The following is a 24,128-nucleotide window of genomic DNA, read 5'->3' as shown; positions in this document are numbered from 1 at the left end:
TGGGGATTAATCACTGATTCTCTGGGGATGGCTTTCATCTCTTGGCTTCCCTTGGCTCCCTCCATGTTCTGGCTTGCTTAACATCTCATGGTGACGTCTGCTGGGCTCCAAGCATCTCCAAACATCTGTGTCTCAGTTCTCCAAATGTATCTGTGTCAGCTCTGCTCTGAAATTTCTGTTGGCTCTCTCTCTGTTGGCTCTGAAGTTTCTGTCATTTCTGGTTTCCTCGGAAATGTTTCCTCTTTCAAAGGATTCCAGTAAACTAATCAAGATCCACCTAAAATGGGCAGAGCCACAACTCTATCTAATCAAACACCACACCCACAACTGGCCACACCACATCTCCATGGAGATAATCTAATCAAGAGTCCAACCTACAGTACCGAATCAAGATCAAAAGAAACTGCTGCTCCCACAAAACCGGATCAGAATTAAAACATGGCTTTTCTGGGGTACATAATACTTTCAAACAGGCACACCTTGTAATCAGCAGTATCTCGCTGAAGCTTGTGGAAGAGTAGCCTCCAGAATAGCCTCTTGACTCTACGTGAACTCTCAGCCATTGAATCTTATTTTGTTACAATGCTTTCCCTTTCTTGGTCAATAAGGCAATGTTGATTTCATGGGGCCAGGGCCAGGCTCAACCCTGGAAGTCATGACCTACATTGTGAGGGAGACTTTCACACCTGGATTTCATGTCCCATGTAAGGGGGAGGATAATGATTTTACTTGCAGAGTTGAGCCTACAGAGAGAGAGTGAGGTCACATCTGAGAAACTGAAGAGGTTTTCTGGATGTAACTCTTAGGCATAACTATAGGTAGATTTAGCTTCTCTGCTACAGAAAAAGGCTGCACAAGAACAGGCCTCAAGGCCAAAGGCTTGGCCTACTGACTTGGGAGTTTCTAATGTCTGAGAGAGTATCAGGGGTTTCCCCAGTGGAAAAGCTTATTAGTTCCATATTTTTCCCCCATCCCTCAAAGGACTTTGCCAATACTTTTAAATTATATGCTCAACATATTCTGGGATGTATCTAGGTATTACAGTAAGCTATACAGAATCACAAGCCCTCATTTCCATTCTGGGCTCCATGAACTTGAGTTGTTTTAATGAGCTAGCCAACCAGGCTGAATAAGCTTATGTGCTACAGAAAATATAGGTTTTGGACAACCTAAACCTCTTCTTTGGTCTCATACAGCAGGTGAAGTTCTAAAATACTAATGATGTCATCTTTACCCCTGTACTCTGATTTACCTTAGTCCTAACCCAATAGACTCTGTTGTTATCTCTAACTGAAGACTGATAGATCTGTTTTTCGGTTTCCCTACAGTTGCTGCATGAAGCAATGCTGACTTTCAGAGCTGCAGAACTCCAACTCTGAATTTTAGGTGTTATATAGGCAGCCAGAGTTCCAAGGTGATACAAAGTTATACATATATAACACAGCATCTCAAAATCTAGAAACATTTACAGCTCCAGAATAAATGTGACTTGCCGTAAGAGTTTACAACGTAGGCCCCAATTTTCTTATAAGTACTTTCCAAAAGAGACCATACAATATTTGTTCTTGTTTCTGGCTTATTTTGCACCACATAATGTGCCCAAGGTTCATTTACCTCATTTTATGCCTCACAACTTCATTCCTTTTTGTAGCCACACAGTATTCCATCATATGTATATATCACAGTTGGCCATTTATCCTTCAGCCACTTCCTTCCATCGGGTGTTACGTATAATGTCCACAGCCAGTGATCCATGTCTCACCTTATCCTCTTAGTTGTACAACCATCAACACTCTCAATTTTAGAAAATTTTTACTGCTCCAAAGAGAAAAATAACTGAACACACCCTTAGCAAACAGAAAATCCAAACCTCTCCTTAACTTGTCATTCCCCCCCAATTATCTACCCGTGAAACTGCTGTGGTACTACTGACGTCTTCCTGTTAAATATAGACCATAGCCAGCAATAGCAGTTTTTCCTCCATACCCATCTATTATTTTACTCTTTGCACAAGAGTCATACCTTTGAAGTAGCTCATGCAAGAACTTATTTATATTTGTAGTATTAATCAGTATAGTATTAATTACTTATATTTCAATCATGTTCACCTTCAATATGGCAATTTTACTTATAGACATACTAATGAACCACCCTCACTTCTGTTCATTCCCCTACATTTAAGTTCAACTTCAGTAGCTTAAATATTTTCATCCATCTCCAGCTTCTGTGCATCTCTAAGTTCCCTTTACTCTATATTATAAGCTTCTGAGTTTACGTTCACCAAGGTCATAATAGCAAAATCGTACAGTATCTACCCTTTTGTCTGGCATATTTCACTCAGCATTATGTCCTCAAGGATCATCCATGTTGTCATATACTTTAGGACCTCATTTCATCTTATCGCTGCATAATATTCCATCACATATATATACCACATTTTGTTGATCCACTCATCTATTGATTAGCATTTGAATTGTCTCCATCCTTTGACAACTGTGAATAACACTGCTATGAACATCCGTCTGCAAATGTCTGTCTGTGTCACTGTTTTCAGTTCTTCTGGGTACATACCGAGCAGTGGTACTGCCATGTCACAGAGCAACTCAATATTTAGTTTTCTAAGGAATCACCAAACTGTCTTCCATAGTGGTTGTACAATTATACATTCCCACCAGCAGTGTATTAAGTGTTTCAGTTTCTCCACATCCTGTCCAATATTTGTAGTTTCTTGTTTAATAGTAGCCATTCTTAAAGGTGTGAAGTGATACCTTCACTGTAGCCTTGATCTGCATTTCCCTTATAGCTAATGAAATAAGAGTATCTCTTCACATGCTTTCTAGCCATCTGTATTTGCTCTTTGGAAAAATGTCCATTCATATCTTTAGCCCATTTTATAACTGGACTGTGTGTTCTTTTGCTGTTGAGTTATATGTTTTCTTTATGTATACAGTAAATCAAATATTTTGTGATTTGTGATTTCCAAATATTTTCTCCCACTGAGATGGCTGCAGATTCATTAGCCTTCTTGAACCCAGGTATGTTTCGATGGATGCCTTATATTGGACATTTTTATAGCTTTGTGTAATGGTTTGAAAGGATGATGCACCTTAGAAAAGCCATGTTTTAATCCTAATCCATCTTGTGGAGGCTACATTTATAAAAAAATCCCTATTCAGTACTGCAGACTGGAAACTTGATTAGATTATCTCCATGGAGATGTGGCACATCCAAATGTGGGTATTAATCTTTGATTAGAAGATGATGTGACTCCATCCATTTTAGGTGGATCTTGATCAGTTTACTGGAATACTTTAAAGGAGGGAACCCATTCTAGTTTGCCAGCTGCTGGAATGCAATATACCAGAAATGGAATGGCTTTTTAAAAGGGAGAATTTAATAAGCTACATGTTTACAGTTCTAAGGCCATGAAAATGTCCCAATTAAAGCAAGTCTATAGAAACATCCAAATTAAAGTAAGTCTATAAAAATGCTCAGTGTAAGCCCACAGGGAAATATACCTTGGTTCAAGAAGGCTGATAATGTTCAGGGTTTCTCTGTCAAGTAGAAGGCACATGGCGAATACGTTCAGGGATTTTCTCTCATCTGGAAAGGCACACGCTGAACACAGCATCATTTGCTAGCTTCCTCTCCAGGCCTCTTGCTTCTTGAAGCAGCCCCAGGAGCATTCTTCTTCTTTATCTCCAAAGGTCCTGGTTGATGAACTCTTTCTTTGCGGTTCTGCAGTGTTCTAAAGCTTTCTTCAAAATCTTCTTTTATAGGATTCTAGCAAACTAATCAAGACCCACATACAATGGGTGGAGACTATCTCCATCTAATCAAGTTTAATACCCACAATTGATCGAGCCATATCTCTGAGGAGATAACTTAATCAAGTTTCCAACCTATAGTACAGAATAGGAATGAGAAGAAACTGTTGCTACCACAAGGTTGATTAGGATTAAAACTTGGCTTTTTTTAATTCTAAAAACACTTGGCTTTTCTAGGGCACACAGATCCTTTTAATCAGCACAGACTCCAAAAAGACATGTTCTTTCCAAACGCAAAATACTATCATTTCATCACAATATCACAAAGCCTTAAACCATTTCAGTAACAATACGAATACAATACAAAGTCAGAAACAGTATAGAATCTCATCAAAGTCAGCTACAGGCATGGTCCGTCCTAAGGTAAAATTCTCCTATGGCTCCAGACCCTCAAAATTCGGAATAAGCTATCTGCTGCCAATATACAAAAGAGGAAAAGTCATAGGCTACATATTTCCACATCCACAAGGAGAAATTGAAAGGAACTCAGGGGTCAACAGACCCAGTTTCAAATACCTACAGGACAAACTCCATTAGATTTTAAGGTCTAATAGTCATTTATCTTCAGGGATTTTGAAAGCAGCAGTCCCACCCTTTCCAAGGGCCTATGCAGCCACAGCCTCTCTCCAAATGCAACCTTGGGGGACCTTAGGGCAATCACCTTATTCTCAGCTCACCCTTTCAAAGCCTTGGGGGTGCATCCAGGTTCTCTGCCATCTTCTGGGGCACACACTCAGCCCTTCCACAACAATGTGGTGGCAGCCAGGCTCTTCCCAATCCCCAACGGATGTGTTCCATCCTCTCCAATGCCTGAAGTGGCACAGCTTTCCACTGCAAGGAGGTAGAAAGCCCACTCTCTGTCTTCTAGGCAAATCCATCCTCAAGTACTTGGATGGGTCCTCTGTCCTGGCCCATGGTTTCTGGATTTCAGACCTTAGTCTCCATGGTTCTGCCATGTGCCTTTTCAGTTGAGAGAGAAACCCTGAACTTCATCGGCCTTTCTTGAGTGAAGATAACCTCTTGTTGAAGATTTAATTTGGACATTTTTATAGATTTGCTTTAATTGGGATATTTTCTCAGCCTCAGAACTGTTAATTACCAACTTATTAAATTCCTCTTTTTAAAAGCCATTCCATTTCTGATATATTGCATTCCAGCAGCTAGCAAACTAGAACAGGGTCCAAAGGGTGGAATATGCCAGTTTGACACTATTATGTACCACAGAAAAGCCATGTCCTTTAATCCTCATTCAATATTGATGGGAGGTGTGCTGGTTTGAAGGGAAGTATGCCCCCTAAGAAAAGCCATGTTTTAATATGGATCCCATTTCTTAAAGGTAGAATAGTCTCTATTCAATGCTGTGTATTTGGGACTGTGATGGGATCATCTCCCTGGTTGATGAGATTTAGTTAAGAACGGTTGTTAAACTGGATTAGGGGATGACATATCTCCACCCATCTGAGTGGGTCTTGATTAGTTTCTGAAGTCTTATAAAAGAGGAAACATTCAGCAATTCAGAGAGATTCAGAGAGAGTGACACTATGAAGCAGAGAGTCCTTCAGCCAGCGATCTTTGGAGATGAAGAAGGAAGATGCCTCCCGGGGAGCTTCATGAAACAGGAAGCCAGGAGAGAAATCTAGCAGATGACGCCGTGTTCGCCATGTGCCCTTCCAGCTGAGAGAGAAGCCCTGACTGTGTTCGCCACGTGCCTTCTCACTTGAGAGAGAAACCCTGAACTTCATCGGCCTTCTTGAACCAAGGTATCTTTCCCTAGATGCCTTTGATTGGACATTTCTATAGACTTGTTTTAATCGGGACATTTTCTAGGCCTTAGAACTGTAAACTAGCAACTCATTAAATTCCCCTTTTTAAAAGCCATTCCATTTCTGGTATATTGCATTCCAGCAGCTAGCAAACCAGAACAGGAGGGATCTTTTTGATTGTTTCCAAGGAGATGTGACCCACTCAATTGTGAGTGGTAATCTTTGATTAGATGGTTTCCATGGAGATATGTCTCCACCCATTCAATGTGGGGTTGTTTACTGGAGCCCTATAAAAGGGAACCATTTTGGAAAAAGCTTTAGAGCCACCAGAACCAAGAGAGCTACCAGAATCGACAGAGCCCCTGGGAAGCCACTGAAGAAGTCTTATGAAATGAGAAGAGAAAGCCAGAAGATGTCACCATGTGCCCTTTCAGCTGAGAGTGAAACCCCGAACATCATCGGCCTTAGATTGGACATTATTATAGCTTTGCTTTATTTTGGATATTTTCACGGCCTCAGAACTATAAACTTGCAACTTAATAAATTCTCCCTTTTTAAAAGCCATTATGTTTCTGGTATATCACATTCTGGCAGTTTTCAAACTAAAACAGCTATTTATTTCAGCACTATCTACTAGTAAAATAATGAGGAAAAGAGTCTCTGTTGATAAACAGAGACTAGTTGAATAAACTATGGTACTATGAAGTGAAAAACAGGTAGGTGGAGAAGGAAAACTGAATAATAAGACAACTGTATAAGAAATGAGAGTTCTGGTAAAGAGTATTTGTAACTTATATATACATATGCATTACTTGCTCATAATTAGAAAAAGGCTGAAAACAAAACAAAAAACCTCGGAGATGGAGAACAGGATGGAAAAGGCAGGGATAGAAGCCACACTTTCCTGAATATATTTGGTTTTGTAGATTTAACTACAAAACTATGTGATGAGAAAAAGGACATAATTGTACAATGAGGCTAATACCCTTGTAGTCCTAAATTTGAGTTTACGAAGCATCAGTTTGAACTCAAAATATATTTTATCCCTAGCTCTGTACATTGTAAAGGCTAAAATAATTGCCAATCTGGTAGCAATAAACATGACTAACACCCAGCTCACGGCCTCTAAAAACCAACCCTCATTAAAAAGACCCAGGGCTCCTGAGGAAATGGCTGATTCCAAGTCAGGGATAGGAAAATTCAATTTGAAATATGGTAAACCAGAAAGCAAGAAAGTGATCAAAGGTTAAAGGATTCAAGCATCAAGCCGAAGAGGTTGCTAGTGGCCAAAAATGAGTCAATTTCAGCACTGAGGAAAAAAAAAAAAGGATTAAAATACATTTTATATTTGAATCAAAGAGTTCATAATGATTCTGGAAATAAAAAATAAAAACTAGGTGAATACCTTTGGAGGATACTAAGGATTAATTTTTTAAAAAATTGTTAAATTAATGACAAGAATCAAACATTCTGCTTTCCTTGTATGAACCTGTTTGAATTATACTTCAAGGTGACTAAGTTATGGATAAAGAGAAGTTTCTTTTTATAAAAGTATTCCAACTAAAGAGCACAGGCACTCCTAATGAAATAGATTTATGAAGTGATCATCATAGCCTCCTTTGCATTTAGAAACAAATAGGTCACTTTTGGCAAGTGCAATCTGTACAGCTAAAGGGCAAATACCAGATGGAATATGATTTTAAAAAGGGTTTGGCTGGAATGGAGACGTATAGTGTAAAGATGGTAGATAAAATATACGTAGGCTTGTGATATGAATTTTTTTCTAAATTCATCCATTCATCATTCTTCATTCAACCAAAAAACATTTAACGACTTGTCATAAAATCAGGAACTATACTAGATGCTGGGGACACAGCAGTGAACTTATATTCTAATACAGTCACCCTGAGAAAAAATTTAGTGTAGAACAGCATTTTTTAACAGTAGAACTACTGACATTTGTGACTGGATAATTCCTTGTTATAGCAGGCTGTCCTGTGCATTGTAGGCGTTTCAGCAGCATCCCTTACCTCTACCTATTATAGATGTCAGTGGTGCCCCTCTAGACACTGATAAATATCACACGGGAGCAAAACTGTCTCCAGCTGAGAACCAGTTGATTAAAGCACAGTAAGTGCAATGGAAAAAAGGGAAGTAGTGAAGGAGCAAGAATGACAGTGGATTTGTAATTTTAAATAGGATGGCTGGGAAAGACCTCATTGAGAAGATGATATTTAAGTAAAAACCTAAAGGTGAAGAAGTAAACCCTGATGGATATCTGGAGAAGAGGACTCCAGGCAGAAGAAAACTAAGTATAAAAGTCTTAATCAAAAAGGTGCTGGCATATTTGAGGAAGTACAAAGCCAAAGTAGCTGGAATAGAGGAAGTGAGGGAGAATAGGAAATGAATGGTTGGAGTATTTAATGGGAAAAAGTTAAGCATATTAAAATATTAATGAGGAAAAGTCCATAGTATACTCTCTCAGGAATGGCCAGATAAGCTCCTACTAAATTGATCCTCCTGCAGGTAATAACACTAGAACTACAAAACAGCAACTATATCAAAGTACTGAGGAGTGGACAAAAGCAGGCAGGACTCAGAAGGGAATTGAAATAGGGAATAGGGCATAGTAAGAGCGTAATTCCTGCATTTTTGTGGCTTTAGTCTAAAGGAAAGCTATTTGAGGCTGCTAAAACATCCATAGAAAACCCAGTCCTTCTGGCCCAGAGAATCAGAGGATAGAGTTTGAAGGAACAAACTCTCTGCTAGAAAATGAGGAGGGAATCTTGGAAAGGTCAGAGCCAGAACGGGAGCGCACCACATGCTGTGTATGAACTCTACTCAAATCTCTAGCTAAGCTCTGAAACACAGGGCAAACTCCAAGATGCACAACAAAGGATCAGAGAACTGAAGTTAAATTTGAGCTGATACTGAAGAGACAGCATTTGCAGTTTGAGTTCAATCAAATTAGTTTCCTGATAAATCAAAAATGAAATCAAAACTCTCTAACAAATAAGATATCAGTGGCTGAGAGGGTTCAAATACAGTCGAGAGGCTACTCTGGAGACTACTTTATGCAAGCTTCAGCTAGACATTGCTACTCATCATCAACCAAAACCATTCCTGCCAACCATAAAGAATACCTAGGGCTTTTTCTAATACTCTACAAAGGTTTCATGTACTATGATTATTTTCCAGAAACTTACAACTTCCAGATGGGTTCCTTGACCATGTAAGTCCTGAAACCCAGAGGGGCCAGCCTCTCCAGAACATCAATTAGTTTCATTCCCCTATTCCATATTACTGACAGTCCTTTCCAAAATGAAAAAAATTAAAATGGCCTTGAAGGTTGTGAGAAAGATCAAAGGACAAGGTGGAGTTATAACAGAGAAGAGAGAACTTAACAAATGAGTATGATTGCTGAACCATTACCCTGATATTTTAGTATCCAGTGACTCGGAGCAGCTAGAAGTAAAAACCTAAACTTGTGGAACTGTAACCCACATCAAACCCTGAAATCTGTTCTATAACTAGTTGTTGTGATGTGCTTTGAAATTTACTGGTTTTTTTGTATATGCTATTACACACACACATGTAGGAGCCAAGTGTTAAAACAAGACCTGCAGAATTTGTTGGGAGCAGCTGGCCTCAGGATGGCGGCAGTAAACTGTGGAGATTATTATGTAGAGCAGTCTGGGAGGAAGAGAATGTTTACCCCAAATGGTTATGTTAAGTATGAAGGAAGAGAGCACTGAAAAATAAGCTCTCTGTTCTTCCAAGAAATGCATGCATGCCTTTTGTCACCCTGCAGTATTTAAGCAGGATCTGGATAAGAACAAAGTTGTCTGATGTTTGACGTAAAGTTAAGCTTCAGACCCCCCGAGCCCGTCTGTGTCTTTCTTTCGTTCTTCCTTTCTTTCTTTCTCATCATTCCTTAAAATCCTTCGAGCTCCATGTCAATAGGAAGCAACATTTGGTGCCCAACGTGGGGCTCGAAGAAGACTCCAAATCAATATTAAGGAACCAAGGAAAAGTCTCATTAGAGGCACGTGTGTTCAGCCGATAGAAGAGGCCTCGAGTCATATTGGTAAAGTAAGCATTTTCCTTGGACCATCAGGGTAACAGGTAATCATAATAGGCGGCTGGAGGAGTATGTGTGTGTGTTGAAGCTACTGGGGTGCCTGTTAAAACATCTGAATTATTAAGCTTATTTGATCTCATTCAAAAACAGTGTTATTGGTTTCAGCCTTAAAGCTATAATGTTTTAAATCTTAAGTAATGGAAATTGGTTATGAAGGCTTTGCAGTGAACATAACAAAACGGGGAAAATATTCCTGTTCCTATTTGGTTATTGTGTTCAGTCAGGCAATGAACTACCTGGCTCGTGCTTTGTCTTAAAACTTTAAGTTGTGTTTCTTCTCAATTTCCCACTACCCCTTCTTACCCTGTTTGGACAGTTGCTTGAGCTGGACTCGGCAATTGGTGCCCAGACAGGGATCTAATAAGGGAACTCTTAAAGCATAAAGTGAGGAGATGCTCCAGGGATGTCCACTACAAATACTGCAAATGAGCCTTTGTGGGTTAAGCAGTGGCCCTTATCTATAGAAAAGTTAGAGGCTCTAACCCAGTTAGTTCAATAACAGTTAAAAGCAGGATGTTTAGAGGAGTCTCGTGGTTCTTGGAATTCTCCAATATTTATTGTAGGAAGGAGGTCAGGAAAATGGAGAATGTAGACTGATTTGATAAAAGTTGATAATGTGGTTCAACCTATGGAGTCATTGCAGCCTGGCTTGCCCACACCAGTTGTAATTTCTAAGAACTGCTTTATTATGATAGATTTTAAAAATTGCTTCTTTGCCGTGCCTTTGGCAGAGTAGGACAGAGAAAGATTGGTTTCTGGGCTTGTTCTTGATGGGCTGCCTTTATATAGGGATTCATGTACACCTGAGTCAGACAGTATTCAGTGAGAATGGTGCCATACCAAATGGGGGTCAGTGCTTATTGGTGGTTCCTGTGGCATGTTGGTCCCCAAGGGGGTATGCAGTTCGGGATTGTAGTTCTGACTCAAGGTGTTCTGTTAGGTTACCTTTGTTTAGTCTGAATGATAATTCTATGAGAGTTATACCAATGCTACAGGTAAAGTCTTGTGATGGAGAGTGGGAATGGTAGACCCATCTTCTTTTGTTGGCTTAAATTCTCAACTGGCAGCGGTTTGGGGACTGGCCATGAGTTTAGGTCCTATTCATGTTTGAAGAAGAGATATATTTTAGGAACTTTGAGACTGAAAATTCTCATTAAAAACAACATATTGATGTTTTGAATGTGCATTAACTGAAGTGTTTTAAGTATTTGACATTCTAGCATTTGATTTTGATGGTAATTGTGTGTGGTAAAGTATTTGTTTGGAATGATGGCTTAGGCATGAAGGATGTGGGGAACATATTTTTATTAGTAGGAAGACAGAGTAGTTTTAAGATAAAATGAATGACTGTTGCAGGGTAAGAGGAGTGTGGGACAAAGCTTAAACTTAATATAATAGTTGCTGGGGGTTTGCGGGGATGGAGATTATGGTCAAAATAAAGAAAGATTTAATGAGTCTGGAATGACAGCGTTTTCTTGGACTCTCAGTCTCTTCTAATGAAGATATAAAAACGTCTTTTTCTAGATGATCAACGTGAGGGGCAGGGAGTATGCGTTTTATCAGGATAGCTTACGTTGACTTTTATCATGCCGTTATCTGTATAAACAATGCTGATTTTCTCCTGGGTATCGTTATACTGGCAAAAAAAAAAAAAAAACCTGTTTCTTTTCTTGCCCTAAACCAGGTGGCTTAATCTAAACTACATATATATAAACTAAATTTATCCCCAAATAACCATGGCTCATTTGGGGAGCAGATCAGATTTGAGGGCTTAATGCAAGGAAAAAATACACTTGTGGAGACTTTTTTGTTCACCTGATGTTGCCATTACATGCAACTAATGTTGCTATCACACGACCTTAGTAAGAAATAGTTAAAATGTGCACTCTTGCTGGAAGGACTGGCTATCTTCCCAGAAGGAGGTGTACTTTAATAAAGATATCTAAGTCCCAGGAAGCTCCTCTTGGTCCCTAGCCAGTTTGCAGAGGACCCAACTGGGCCCAGTCATGTAAGCAAATTGGAATTTGACCACTATTGTAGGAAAGTTTCATAAAACTGCACACAATAAATTTAAAATTAGCAAAAACGCACAGCCAATTATAAAGAATCCATGTTCCTGCATTCCTTTTCAATCAATTCAATGAATTCAATTTAAAAACTCTGGTCATTTACTATAGGTACACATCACTATTGACACTGCTTTCATTTTTGCTACCTGCCACTTTAGGAATTCCTAATTATATGTTACAGAGCCTGTTTAATATTTTACAAGGAAATTTTGATTTATTAATCATAGTGTGTGAAATCTATTTATCTTCAATACCTCTTGACAAATAGTGTTAAGTGATTTTAAAGGACAAATAAATTATCATTTGCTATATCAAAACCTTTACAATTTTTAAAAAAGAATGCAATGGATTTTGTCTAAAATAGTTCAGGCTTCCCCGCTAGCTATTGTCTTTACTGATGATAATATAAATGGGCAGGCTGTATATGTCACCCCAGAGGAAAACAAGTTAGAAAACACCTTATACCTCAGTCCAGTGCACTGAATTAGTTACTGTAATTCAAGTATTGCAAAATTTCCCACAATCTCTTAATATTGTTTCTGATTTGGAATAAGTCTGCCAAACAGTTACTCACATTGAGACAGCTTCTTTGTTTAAAGGAAATGAATTGTCCTGAATGTTTTTACATTTACAAACATTAGTCAGAAGTTGAATTACTCCCCTTTTTATCATGCATATAAAGAGCTCATACCAATCTTCCGGGTCCTTTGTCATTACAAAATCAGTAAGCAGATACTCTTGTGGGGGTAATGCAAGACCCCACAACATTTCACAAATTGACTCATATCAATAGCAAAGGGCTGTGAAAGAAATTTCCATCTTTATCTAAACAGCAAGCTCAGGACATTGTTAGGACTTGTCAAACCTGTGGACCTTTAACTGCACCCCCATTTGCATCAGGGATTAATCCTCAAGGTCAAAAAGCAAATGAATTATGGCAAATGGATGTTACTCATATTTCACATTTTGGTAAAATGCAGTATGTACATGTTATCATAGATGCTTGTTCTCATTTCATCTGGGCTACCACACAATCTGGAGATCATTTTTGCCATGTTCGATCACATTTACTTAATGCTTTTGCTGTTATGGGATGCCCTTCAATCTATTAAATGGACAATGGTCCTGCTTATACAGGAAAGTAATTTCATAAATTTTGTACTACTTTTAATATTACACTTATCACAGGAATTCCACACAATCCCTCTGGGCAAGGAATTATTGAATGAGCAAACCGGACACTAAAGTCTATGTTCTTGAAACAAAAAGAGGGAGATGATCAGGAAGATGATGTTATGAAAATAAGTACACCTAAAGATCAATTAGCAAAAGCACTTTTTACTTTAATTAAAAAAAAAATCATTTATGATAATTCATCACAGACTTTTGCAGAACATTTTAGTAATTTGGAAAAGAAAAATGATACAACCCAAACAGAACTGCAGCTGCAGCCGATCTATTGGAAAGATGTAAAGATGAGTTATGGAAACCAGGCATGATAAAGCTGTGGGGTAGGGGATTTGCTCTTGTCATTACAGATGACAGAACATTGGTTTGGATTCCCTCGAAGAGAATAAAACCCAGACATGTCAACCCGGATGAAAATAACTAAATGGGTAATGTATATTATAGGACATATAACTTTAATTGCTGAAAGACAGGGACATAGTCATACTTATTGGGTTTATATTCCTAACCCACCTCTGCTGTGGGCCGTAACATGGGCCAATTCAACTTTACCAAAATATCTGAATACTAGTTTAGGATTCCCAGGTCCAGTAGATTCTAGGCTTCCAAAACTACTTAAAGAAGAAGAAAAATGGTGTCAAATTTAACTCTTCCATTTTAATAACACCCGTATGCATAACTCTATGGAAACAAATGATACTTGCCTGTTAGATGGGAAAGAAAGTTGGTATGGATGGCAGTTATGTCATATGGATTGAGCAGTTATCATAATTAATGATTCCTAAGGAATTGTAAGAGATGCAGCCCCTGTGGGGTCTCCCATCTCTAACTTGAAGATAACTGAGACTATATGGACAGGCAAGCTAAATCAGAATTTAATACATGGAGGATGATTTGTGCCAAATTCATGGGATAATAAATATAACATTAGTCAAAGAAATTGACAGAAAATTTTCCTAGGACTGAAACCAATTTTTATAGCCAATTCTAGTAACTATAACTTCTCTTTAAATAGCAGCCATAAACACTATTTACAAATATGTATTAGAGATCCATATATATTTGTTAAAGGTCATATACATATAGGAAATCAAACTTTGAATTGTGAAAATTTTTCTCTATTCACTTGTATCCAAGCATTTATGTTGCAGAAAAATGAGATGATTGTAGCAGCAAGGAGAAGAAGAGGTATTTGGCTGCCGGTGCAGAGGTCAAGATTCTGGCAATCCTCTCCAGAAACATAAACACTGATCCATTTGGCAAAAGAATAATCTAAAAAGGACTAAGAGACTAATTGGACTCATTATTGCAGCTGTCACTGGAATCACTGGAAGCATCAGTGGCCGCAGTCGCTGGAACTGCATTGCATCAAACTATACAGACGCAGCACTGTTAGAAAAATGCCAGTGAACTGTGGTATAGACAATCTCATTGATGAGCAAATTAATAATAGACTAAATGATAGAGAAATGACATTGGTTCATATTGGAGATCAAATGTATAATTTAAATTTTTTACAAAGTTTAAAGTGTAACTGGAATGAGAACAGTTTTTGTATTACCCCCTTTTAATATATAATGTATCTGAAATAGAATGAGAAAAGGTAAAGAGCCATCTTTTGGGGCTTTCAGATAGTTTAAGTTCTGATATCTTAGAATTACAAAAAAGGGGTGTCAGAATTATTTCAGAATAATTTACATGTACCCTATGGAGGTGATGTTACACAATCACTTACCCAAGAGCTAAAAAATCTTAGGTTTGGGGCTGTTTATACTCTTTCTCTTCCTCCTCCACTGTGTTAAACAACAAATAATCAAAGTCAGAAAGCATGACTGGTAGCCAATGACAGGTAAGACCCTTCCTTCAAAGCTTAAGGGCAACCCGAGACAGGCACAGTCACTAAGCGAAACCACGCTAACAATGTGATTTTTGCAAAAACTCTTGGCTCCCTCCCAAATTAAAGTCAGAGAGCTTGACTGGTAGCCAATGATGGGTAAGACCCTTCCTTCAGAGCTTAAGGGCAACCTAAGACAGGCATAGTCACCTTGGCTTATAAAATAAAAAGGGGGAAATGTAGGAGCCAAGTGTTAAAACAAGACCTGCAGAATTTGTTGGGAGCAGCTGGCCTCAGGATGGCGGTAGTAAACTGTGGAGATTGTTATGTAGAGCAGTCTGGGAGGAAGAGAATGTTTACCCCAAATGGTTATGTTAAGTATGAAGGAAGAGAGCACTGAAAAACAAGCTCTCTGTTCTTCCAAGAAATGCATGCATGCCTTTTGTCACCCTGCAGTATTTAAGCAGCATCTGGATAAGAATAAAGTTGTCTGATGTCTGATGTAAAGTTAAGCTTCAGACCCCCTGAGCCCGTCTGTGTCTTTCTTTCTTTCGTTCTTCCTTTCTTTCTTTCTCATCATTCCTTAATATCCTTGGAGCTCCATTTCAACACACACACACACACACACACACACACACACAACTCTCCAGAGGAATAAAACATTATTTGGATGCTCTACCACATAATATCCACAATGTTCCTGATACACTCCAAAATTACTTAATCTATTCTATAACTAGTTGTTGTGATATGCTTTGAAATGTATTGCTTTTTTGTATATGCTATTACACACACACACACACACACACAATACTCTCCAGAGGAATAAAACATTATTTGGATTCTTTACCACATAATATCCACAATGTTCCTGATACACTCCAAAATTACTTGGCAAACTAAGAGGAAAATGTGATCCAATCTCAAGAGAAAACACAATCAAAAGAGACTCATCCTGAGATAAATCAAACATGAGAATTAACTGTTAAGGATTTTTAAAGCAGCTATTATAACTATGCTCAATGGCACAAAAGAAATGCCAGCAGAGAAATAGAATCTGTAAGAATGAGCTGGAAATTTTGGAAATGAAAAGACAGCATCTGAAATAAAAAATTCACTGATGGACTTAACAGCAAAGTAGAACTGACAGAGAAAATACGTCAGCGAATTTAAAGCTATATCAATAGAAATGATCAAATCTGAAGAACAGAGTGAAAGCCAGAGGAAAAAAAAGAGAACCTCAGCTACCTGTGGAATAATATCAAAGATTTAAGACACATTTTAGCATACAAGTCCAAGGAGAGGGGTAAAATGGGGATGAAATATCTGAAGAAATAATAACTAAAACTTTTCCAACTTTGGTGATATATATCCATTTACATATTCAAGAATTTCAGCAACCACAAACAGGATAAATAAAAGAAAATCATGCCTTGTTACATCATAGTTAAACTGCTAAAAACCAGAGATAAAGAAAAAGACTGAGAACACAACACATTATACAGGGGGAAAAATGACTTAATACAGCTGATTTTTCATCAGAAATAATGGAAGTAAGAAAACAATGGAACCATACCTTTAGAGTGCTGAAAGAAAAACCTGGGACCCAAGAATTTAATATTCAGTGAAAATATTTTTCAAGAAAGTTACTGATAAGAAAATCCAAAAGTCTTAATGTTGAATTTCTCATCATACATTCATCTAAAAATACAGTTAAAAAAAAAACTTGGAAAGGAAGATTGTAGATTGGTTAATTTAGGTGTTTACAGTGGCTTATTATTTAACTAGTTGACTGCTAGGGTTTATATGCTAGAGAAGGAAAAAAAAATTTGGAGAAAATTGGATTTTCTTATCACAAAAAATAAAATGAAAGACCTCAACCATGAGACCCATTTTATCAACCAGTTTGAATCTATTTATCTTCATTTGAATGTCTTTTAGAATACGTAAAAAGTAATAAATGTATCTTCCATGCTACATGTATAATAAGAACTTCTATTAATTGCATATATGCCTTTGATGTATTTCCCCTCAAGATTATCAACTAAGTGATTGACAAGTGAATATTAAATAAATCTGTAATTCATTGATTGTTTTTGGTTATAAAAATATTATAAAAGGAATTACTGAAAGTTTTGGTTATAAAAATATTATAATAGGAATTGTTTCACAAACCAAAAACATGTAAAACAGTATTAAAATTTGAACAAACAGATGTTCTGTATCTACTTTAATAAAAGATTCTTTTTTTCGCCAAAAAAAAAAGAAAGTTACTGAAATAAAAATAATTTCATATAAAACAAAATTAAAGAAGCTGCCTCTGGCAGACATACTCTACAAGAAAACACCAGAGATGAAGAGGTTTAAAAAAGATACAGGTCGTAATAGATGTAGCACTCACCAAGACTTCACATATTTGAAAGATATTTGAAACATTTTCATAGCCAGAAAGAATCTTAAAAGATCATCTTTTCTAATCCCTTCATTGTACAGATGGGCAAGCCATTGAAATTAAAGGCTTTAAGAGCCTATAATTACCTAAAACAATCAGTACTAGAAAATAAGTCTCTTGACTTCTAGGCCAAAGCAATGGAACAAAGTAAAACATTTTTACCTGTATAAACAAGTTAGAATAAAAAAAAATCAGTGAAAAAAATGACCCTGTTGAAACTGGTACAGATATTATTCCTAAACATTTTATAAAAACTGAATCTCTCATTTTAATTTATCTAAAGGATTTATTAAATCATAATGTGAATCTTTTTTATAATGTCAAAATTCTATTTCTGTTTCTTTAATCAAAGGAGAAATAAAGTTTATTTCTTAAAAAAATGAGGGATATTCATTGTATATTTACATAATACATTTAAACCAGTCACGGTATCAAAAATACTAGAATTGAAGCCAAGAAGTAAGGGATGATTATGATTACGGAATCATTACATAGATATTCCTTTTTACTTTCTGGTATATTCAGTAGATAGAGGGAAATATCCAAAGTACCTGAACTGTAATCTAACTGCCTTGATCTCTGATAGTGATTGTACAGCATTTATCTTGTGCCTGTGATTGTAAAAACCTTGTAACTGACCCTTCCTTATACCTACTTTATGTGGGTTTTTTTTTTTTTTTTTTTTTTTTTACTTTGGAGTCTTCTGATCACTAAAGACAGTCGCTAATGTTTATTAACAAAGGGACTTGGGTCAGCCCAGAACTAACCAACCCCCAGTTTTAAGTTGGTAACTGAAGCTGGATCTAACCAAAATGGGCCCGCCTGACATGTGTAGCAGGTTAGACTTTAGCCTATAAGTCACCTATACCTCATTATAACACTAAAAATCATGCCCATCATCATACTAAGTACACCATTTGCTTACATATGTTCTGTGACTAAGTATGTAATCAATCTGTGCATGCTCAATAACTAGATCATAATTTAGATGATCTAATTACATCATCTAAAGCCACTGAGCTCATTATCTTAAACCCAGCCCATCTTTTGATATTATAAAACTACCAGAATTACTACAGTTCAGGAGACAGATATTTTGGCTGATAAGCTCCTGCTTTGCAACTAGCAATAAACTGTTTCACTTTGAAATCCTGGCGTCTCAGGAATTGATATTGAGTGTAATGGGCAAAAATCCCCTGCCTTTGTCCGGTAACAGAACAATAACATTTCAGTGAATGAAATATTAATTTTTCCCTGCTATTTATAGAAGTATTAAAAAGACCAAAAGTTTTATCTAAAGTGTTTGATTTTCATATTGCTTAAAATGTTATCTTTGGGAGCACACGGTACATAACAAGCTCTGTAAATCTGATGCATGAATGAATTAAATATATAAAACCATAAGACAGAGATAAAAAGAAGCGCTTAAGCTCACAATACAAGTATATAATAAGAATGAAATGCAAAAATTCAGAAACTTATTTCAGTGCTAAGAAAACAGCTGCCAAGGTTTACTAACGAACACATTAATATTTGAAAAAAATTAAAAATTATTACCCTGGGTCTTCATATATACTGGGTTAACATAACCTTATAACTTACACATCTTGTGTGTCTGACCATTAGTACTTACTCCAATAGCTGGGACTTCTTCACTCTTTACTTCATTTATTCGAACCAAATAGTTAACAAAGTCTCGGGCAGCGTTACTCTGTGCGTCTTTTTTATTGGTGGAATTGCCCATGCCAGCATAATTATACCCTTCTACCCGAACCTTTAACAATCAAGAAAAAATGTATCAGAGATAGACCTGGGTAATTCTGAGATTTAAAAAACTGATAATTCAACAATCCATTAAGAGAAAACAAACAGTTATTATAAATCTACTCTACAAACAGATTGAAAATAATAAACCTAAGAGAATTCATGGCCTACCTTACTGAAAAGCTTTAATCATGTTATTCAGTGATAAGCTAACGCCAAAATAATATTAACTTATATAGCACAGATAGTCTCTTCTCATATAACAGAACATTCCACATAAAAATCTGATTTCATAATACCCAAGAACAATCTCTGTTTATAATTCTTTCATGCATTTTGATTTTAACGAACAAGAACTGTCTACTTTCTACAGGAATTACTTAATAAACAGGCAAATAGCTGCTCCAACTTCTCTAATCTGTACCTCTGGTAACGAAGAAGCTGAGGATGATACAGGTTTGAATTGGAGTAATTTACCTAATAGATTGTTTTTAAAATAATGCTCATTTGAAAACGATCTGTAATGAAATAGAATAGGAACTACTATTCTCCAACCTACAACAAATTAACATATTCAAACAGAAAATACTCCTCTTCTTTTAACCCCAAAACAAACTTCAAAAACCACATAAATGTAAACTTATTCTTTAGTACCTCACACATGAATTTCTGCCTGTTTTTGTTCCCCACTGCTCTAATTTCGTAAGATGGGGTCATCTTCCTTTTGCCACACCAGGCATACAGAAAATTTTTAACATCACCCATGATTCAAGTGTCTTCTTCAGACCTAAGGGAAAAAAAAAGTAGTTAGAAACTGCTTTTAGAATTAACCAATAACTAGAAATTACTGACAATTTTGGGTACAGGATATTCTATCACACCACCATTAAAACTGCCTATGAAGAAATTTTAATGACTTAATTGGAAAGTTTATGACATGCTACAAGAAAAAACAGGCTATAAAAATGTACGATTTTAACTACAAAAAATGTACATCTGCATAAATCAAGATTAGGAAAAATATTCCAATTGGTTATCTTTAGGTGACTAAGAATTATTTTTATCTTTTTTAAAAATAATTTTTAAATTTAATTAATATTGAAGGTAATATCACACTTTTTACAGTGAGCAACTTATGTGTTTTAACTTAATTCCTCATAGCAATGGTAGGTATTTGGCAGATATGTAACATCTTTTTACAAAGGAAGAAACTGGGCCTTAGATAGGTTAAGTAACTTTTTCAAGTCACCAACTCTGGAGGCCTAAATTCAGACTTAAACTACCATATTAAAAAACAGTCATCATTTTGTGTATAAATCCAATGGTTTATTCTCAATCTGATAACGACTGCTAGTAGAATGCCCTTAAGGTTGTATATTACTAAGCCCTGTGATGGTGTGAAGGAAGGATCAGGTTCTTAAAGCTAATCCGTTCCTGTGCGTACAAATCTATTGTAGGTGGGACTGCTTGTTCAGGTTTTTCAGTTGAGGTATGCCCCAGGTGGGTCTTAATCCTCTTACTGGAGTCCCTTATAAGAGATGAAACCATAGCGAAGCTAAGACAAAGAGAGAGAAGCTGAGAGAGAAAAGCCAGAGAAGGTGAGAGAAGGTGAGAGAAGCTGGAAGCAACAAAACCCTGGAAAGAAGGGAGACACTAGCAGATGTTGCCACGTGCTTGGCCATGTGACAAGAGGAGCTGAGGACTCTGGTAGTCAGTCTTCAGGGAGAAGGTATCATCCTGTTGATACTCTGATTTGGACATTTTCAAAGCCTCAGACCTGTAAACTTATAAACTAATAAATACTGTTAAAAGCCAGTCCATTCCCATTCGACTACCACTTTTTCTCTTAATAGATTTTAGTGGCTATGCTTATGGGATAGATGAAAGTTGCCATGATCTGAAGAGGGAGGATTTTTCTGTGTGTCCTTCTTCTATATGAAATGGCTGAACAGAAAACCAGTGCCTGTGACATTTTAGTACTATGTACTAAACTCGATAAAACCAGAAGAATTTGAATAGTAAATTTATAAGTGTTTTTCTCCCCCACACTTCAAACAGGGAAGCAGTGCGGTATATCAGTGAAAACCTAATTATTAATACAGATAAACTTGGAAGAGATTGCCTGATTAATGCTGCTAAGACCTCTATGTCTTCCAAAATTATTGGAATGTATCCTTGTGATGGGCCAGCAAAGCTTGGGCTAATTTAAAAAGAAAGATTCTGTGTTAGTTTTTATGCTTAAACTATTGATTGCACTGGAGATCATATACTGAGATTGCCTGATGCCTTCCCTGCCTTTCTAGGGAGAAAAGCTGAACATAAAGTGTGTGTAAAACTTAAATTGTACATATTAAGTAAAAAAAAAAAAAGCCAGTCCATTTCTAGTATATTGCATTTTGGCAGTTTAGCAAACAAAAACAAGTCCAAATGCAGTAAGTATTCAGTACTTGAACTGAAAACAAGAACCTATATAGCTCAAATATTTACATGTTTCTAAAGTATCCCTAAATGTCCAATTAGCCCTAAAATGGCCTTGTCACTTTGACCTCTCCCCTAAAGAATACATGACTTTACAAGTGCTCCTGTATAAACCGCCTCTCTTCCAAGACACCTGTACCAAATTAAATATTAAAAAAAAATTTAAATACAGTAGAAAAGCCTATTGAGAGAGTCCTATTTCCTACTTTACAGGTATCTTTTTTCCTGTTCTTAACACAATGGAAGTAATAATGTAAGGAAGAACGACCATTACAAGGGAGAAGACTTGGTTTTATCCTTGCCACTTGCTTGAAGGTCTGCTATTACCACTACACTGCTAAAAATCCTCTGGTGGTGTCTCATCGCTCTATGAAAAAAAAAAAAGTCTCTTGTCTGAAGGTATGGGAGTTGAACCAGTTCTCTCCTTTAGGCCTTGCTACTTGTAAAACTTGAAGATACCAAGTTTCTTGAAGTGCAACATTTATTTGTTAGCGTCCCCCCTTTATTCCAGCTTATAGATACCAAAATAAATGGAGCCTACAAATCTAACGTCTGAGTCGTAATTATAAGCAATTTACCTGAAACCAAATTTAGACCAGAGAAAATATGCTATGAATTTAGTCTGAAGCCAAGAGAAACCTCCTTTCTCAGGTTACACCTGTTTAGGATCACTCTTAGTGCACTTTGTTAGCATCTACGTTTAATGCATTTAAGCCGGACACTAGTATAATCCTGTTATGGTCACTGTGCAGCCATGGGCTAACCCTGCTCAGCTGTTTTGGTGAAGGAGCACTCTATCACAGAAAAGCTGTGGAAAGCTGAAGAGGTCTACCTGTAAATTCCATTCCTGAATAATTAACTCAAAAAACAAGCCCTGAGTAACATGAAATACGAACTACACTATCAAATTCCTTTCTCCTTAAGTTGTCTCATCTAATTCCACAATATTCAGCATCAACTATATATTGAAAGCACAGTCCTTTCCCTTCAAGCTCCAAGATCATAAGTTTATCCAACTACCAAACTAACCTAATTTAGGAGTCATCTACCTCCTGAATAACTGCCATAACTATTCATTGTAGAGCACCTTAATATGGGCTAGTTTCCTTAGTGGATCATCTACATGAGCTATTTTATTTACTCTTTAGAGCCTTTAGATAACCATTATTATCCCCTTCTCACAGTTGAAGAAGACAGAGCTAGTGATCGGAGGAGCCAGAATTCCACCAAGGAGGTCTGACTCCAGATTTACTTCCCTCTACCACTACAATTCTGCTTCCCAAATATGTCTGCAATATATCTGCTTATGTCCATCTCTCCCACCAGCACTGCACATCTGGAGTACTGCTTCCACTCTTGCCACCTAAAATTCATTCTTTTAAATCCTTCTTGCCACAATCCAGTCACATCCCCTTCTTGAGGTTCCTTTTTAGTCTCTGGCCTTTAAGCGTCAACTAATCCCTCCTGCCTCTGCAGCTCTGCTTTTCCTCATCTTCACAGCTGGCGCAATCTCCGCCTTCAGATAATACCTTAAATGTCTACCCCCTCCCCTAGACGCCTTCCCTTGCCGCCCGACCTAAAATAACTCTCTCCCTTTACACTTCTAAATTCCTCATAATATTTTTCAATCGCTTACCCCTCACAAACCTCTCTGAGGGAAGCGGCGGGACTGTGTCTAACCTGTGTGATGCTCTACCCACTCTCTGCAGGAGGGCGCCGAATATTTGTGTCGTGAGGGAATGAATGAAGGGCCTAGGAGAGTGCGTCGCCGCGGGCTAACGACCCGACAACTCACTCCCCTTTCGCTCCGCGGCGACAGCGCCCCCAACGTGAGCTGATCGAAGGAGAAGCGGGTTGTACCTCGGAGACAGGGGTAGGAATTGCTGGGAGAAGGCCTAGGCGCCATAACCGCGGCCCTGGACAGGGCCAGCGCGCTGCGGCCAGCGGCAGACGCAACCCCCAATCCGGGAACTTGGCGGGGTGGCTCGCCCCTTCCCCCACCCGCCATGGGCACCCGCGCTTTGTAACAAAGCAAGGCTGCACCGACGTCGGGTCCCTCCCCGCCGCCCCGCGACACTGTTGCCCCGCAATGAGGGAAGGGCTCCTTTTCCTTACCGAATACCGCTTTAGGGTGCTCAAGAGCACAGCCCTCTCAGGACTGACCGTGGCTCCGGCCTTCTACGACGAAAGCAGAAAACCGCGAGAACGCTAGCATGGAAACGGCGGCGGAATGGCTCCGACCGCTGCGCAGGAAAGGGGCGGGGCGGGGCGGGGTTAGTACGCGTACGCCTGCGCAGAAAGCGAGCGTGGGCGAAGGCGCCAGAAGGCCGGGGGCGAGCTTGCTGCAATCTGGCTGCGCTTGCATCCCGTCGCCTTGGAGACCCGCTAAGTTCGCCGGAGGTGCCCTAGCGGGACTTCTTCCAGTAACACGCCACCCGCTTTTTAACATTTTAGGAGTTGGGGCCGTTAATATTTTAGATGTAGCAATATATATCGTAGCTTCTGTCCTAGGTACCTCTGGTGAGATGACAGAACTGGAAATCTCCGTGCTCACCTCATTAGGTTACTGTGATGATTAAATGAGATGGCATATTAAGGGGGCTTAACACACT

The 24,128-nt window shown here is 38.0% G+C and overlaps 1 protein-coding gene and 1 non-coding gene across 2 annotated transcripts in view; one reads left to right on the top strand and one right to left on the bottom strand.

Moving 5' to 3' along the window:
- The window catches only part of DHX9 (DExH-box helicase 9), a 64,816-nt gene extending 41,039 nt beyond the window's left edge, over positions 1 to 23,777 (bottom strand). Inside the window, exons 1-3 of the mRNA XM_077157193.1 lie at positions 23,632 to 23,777; positions 19,693 to 19,825; positions 18,908 to 19,048 (exon numbers count right to left, since the gene is read on the bottom strand). Of these exons, the coding sequence (XP_077013308.1) occupies positions 18,908 to 19,048; positions 19,693 to 19,803 (252 nt within the window). The 5' untranslated portion in view covers positions 19,804 to 19,825; positions 23,632 to 23,777. The remainder of the gene's footprint in view (positions 1 to 18,907; positions 19,049 to 19,692; positions 19,826 to 23,631) is intronic.
- LOC143681964 (small nucleolar RNA SNORA29) lies at positions 20,858 to 20,996 on the top strand. The gene has a single exon (XR_013174997.1). It is a non-coding gene; the product is annotated as a small nucleolar RNA SNORA29 (small nucleolar RNA).
- Positions 23,778 to 24,128: the final 351 nt, after the last annotated feature.

The sequence above is a fragment of the Tamandua tetradactyla genome, chromosome 4 (genome assembly GCF_023851605.1).
Source record: "Tamandua tetradactyla isolate mTamTet1 chromosome 4, mTamTet1.pri, whole genome shotgun sequence".
NCBI lineage: Eukaryota > Metazoa > Chordata > Mammalia > Pilosa > Myrmecophagidae > Tamandua > Tamandua tetradactyla.
This window is presented reverse-complemented; position numbering and strand designations above follow the sequence as displayed.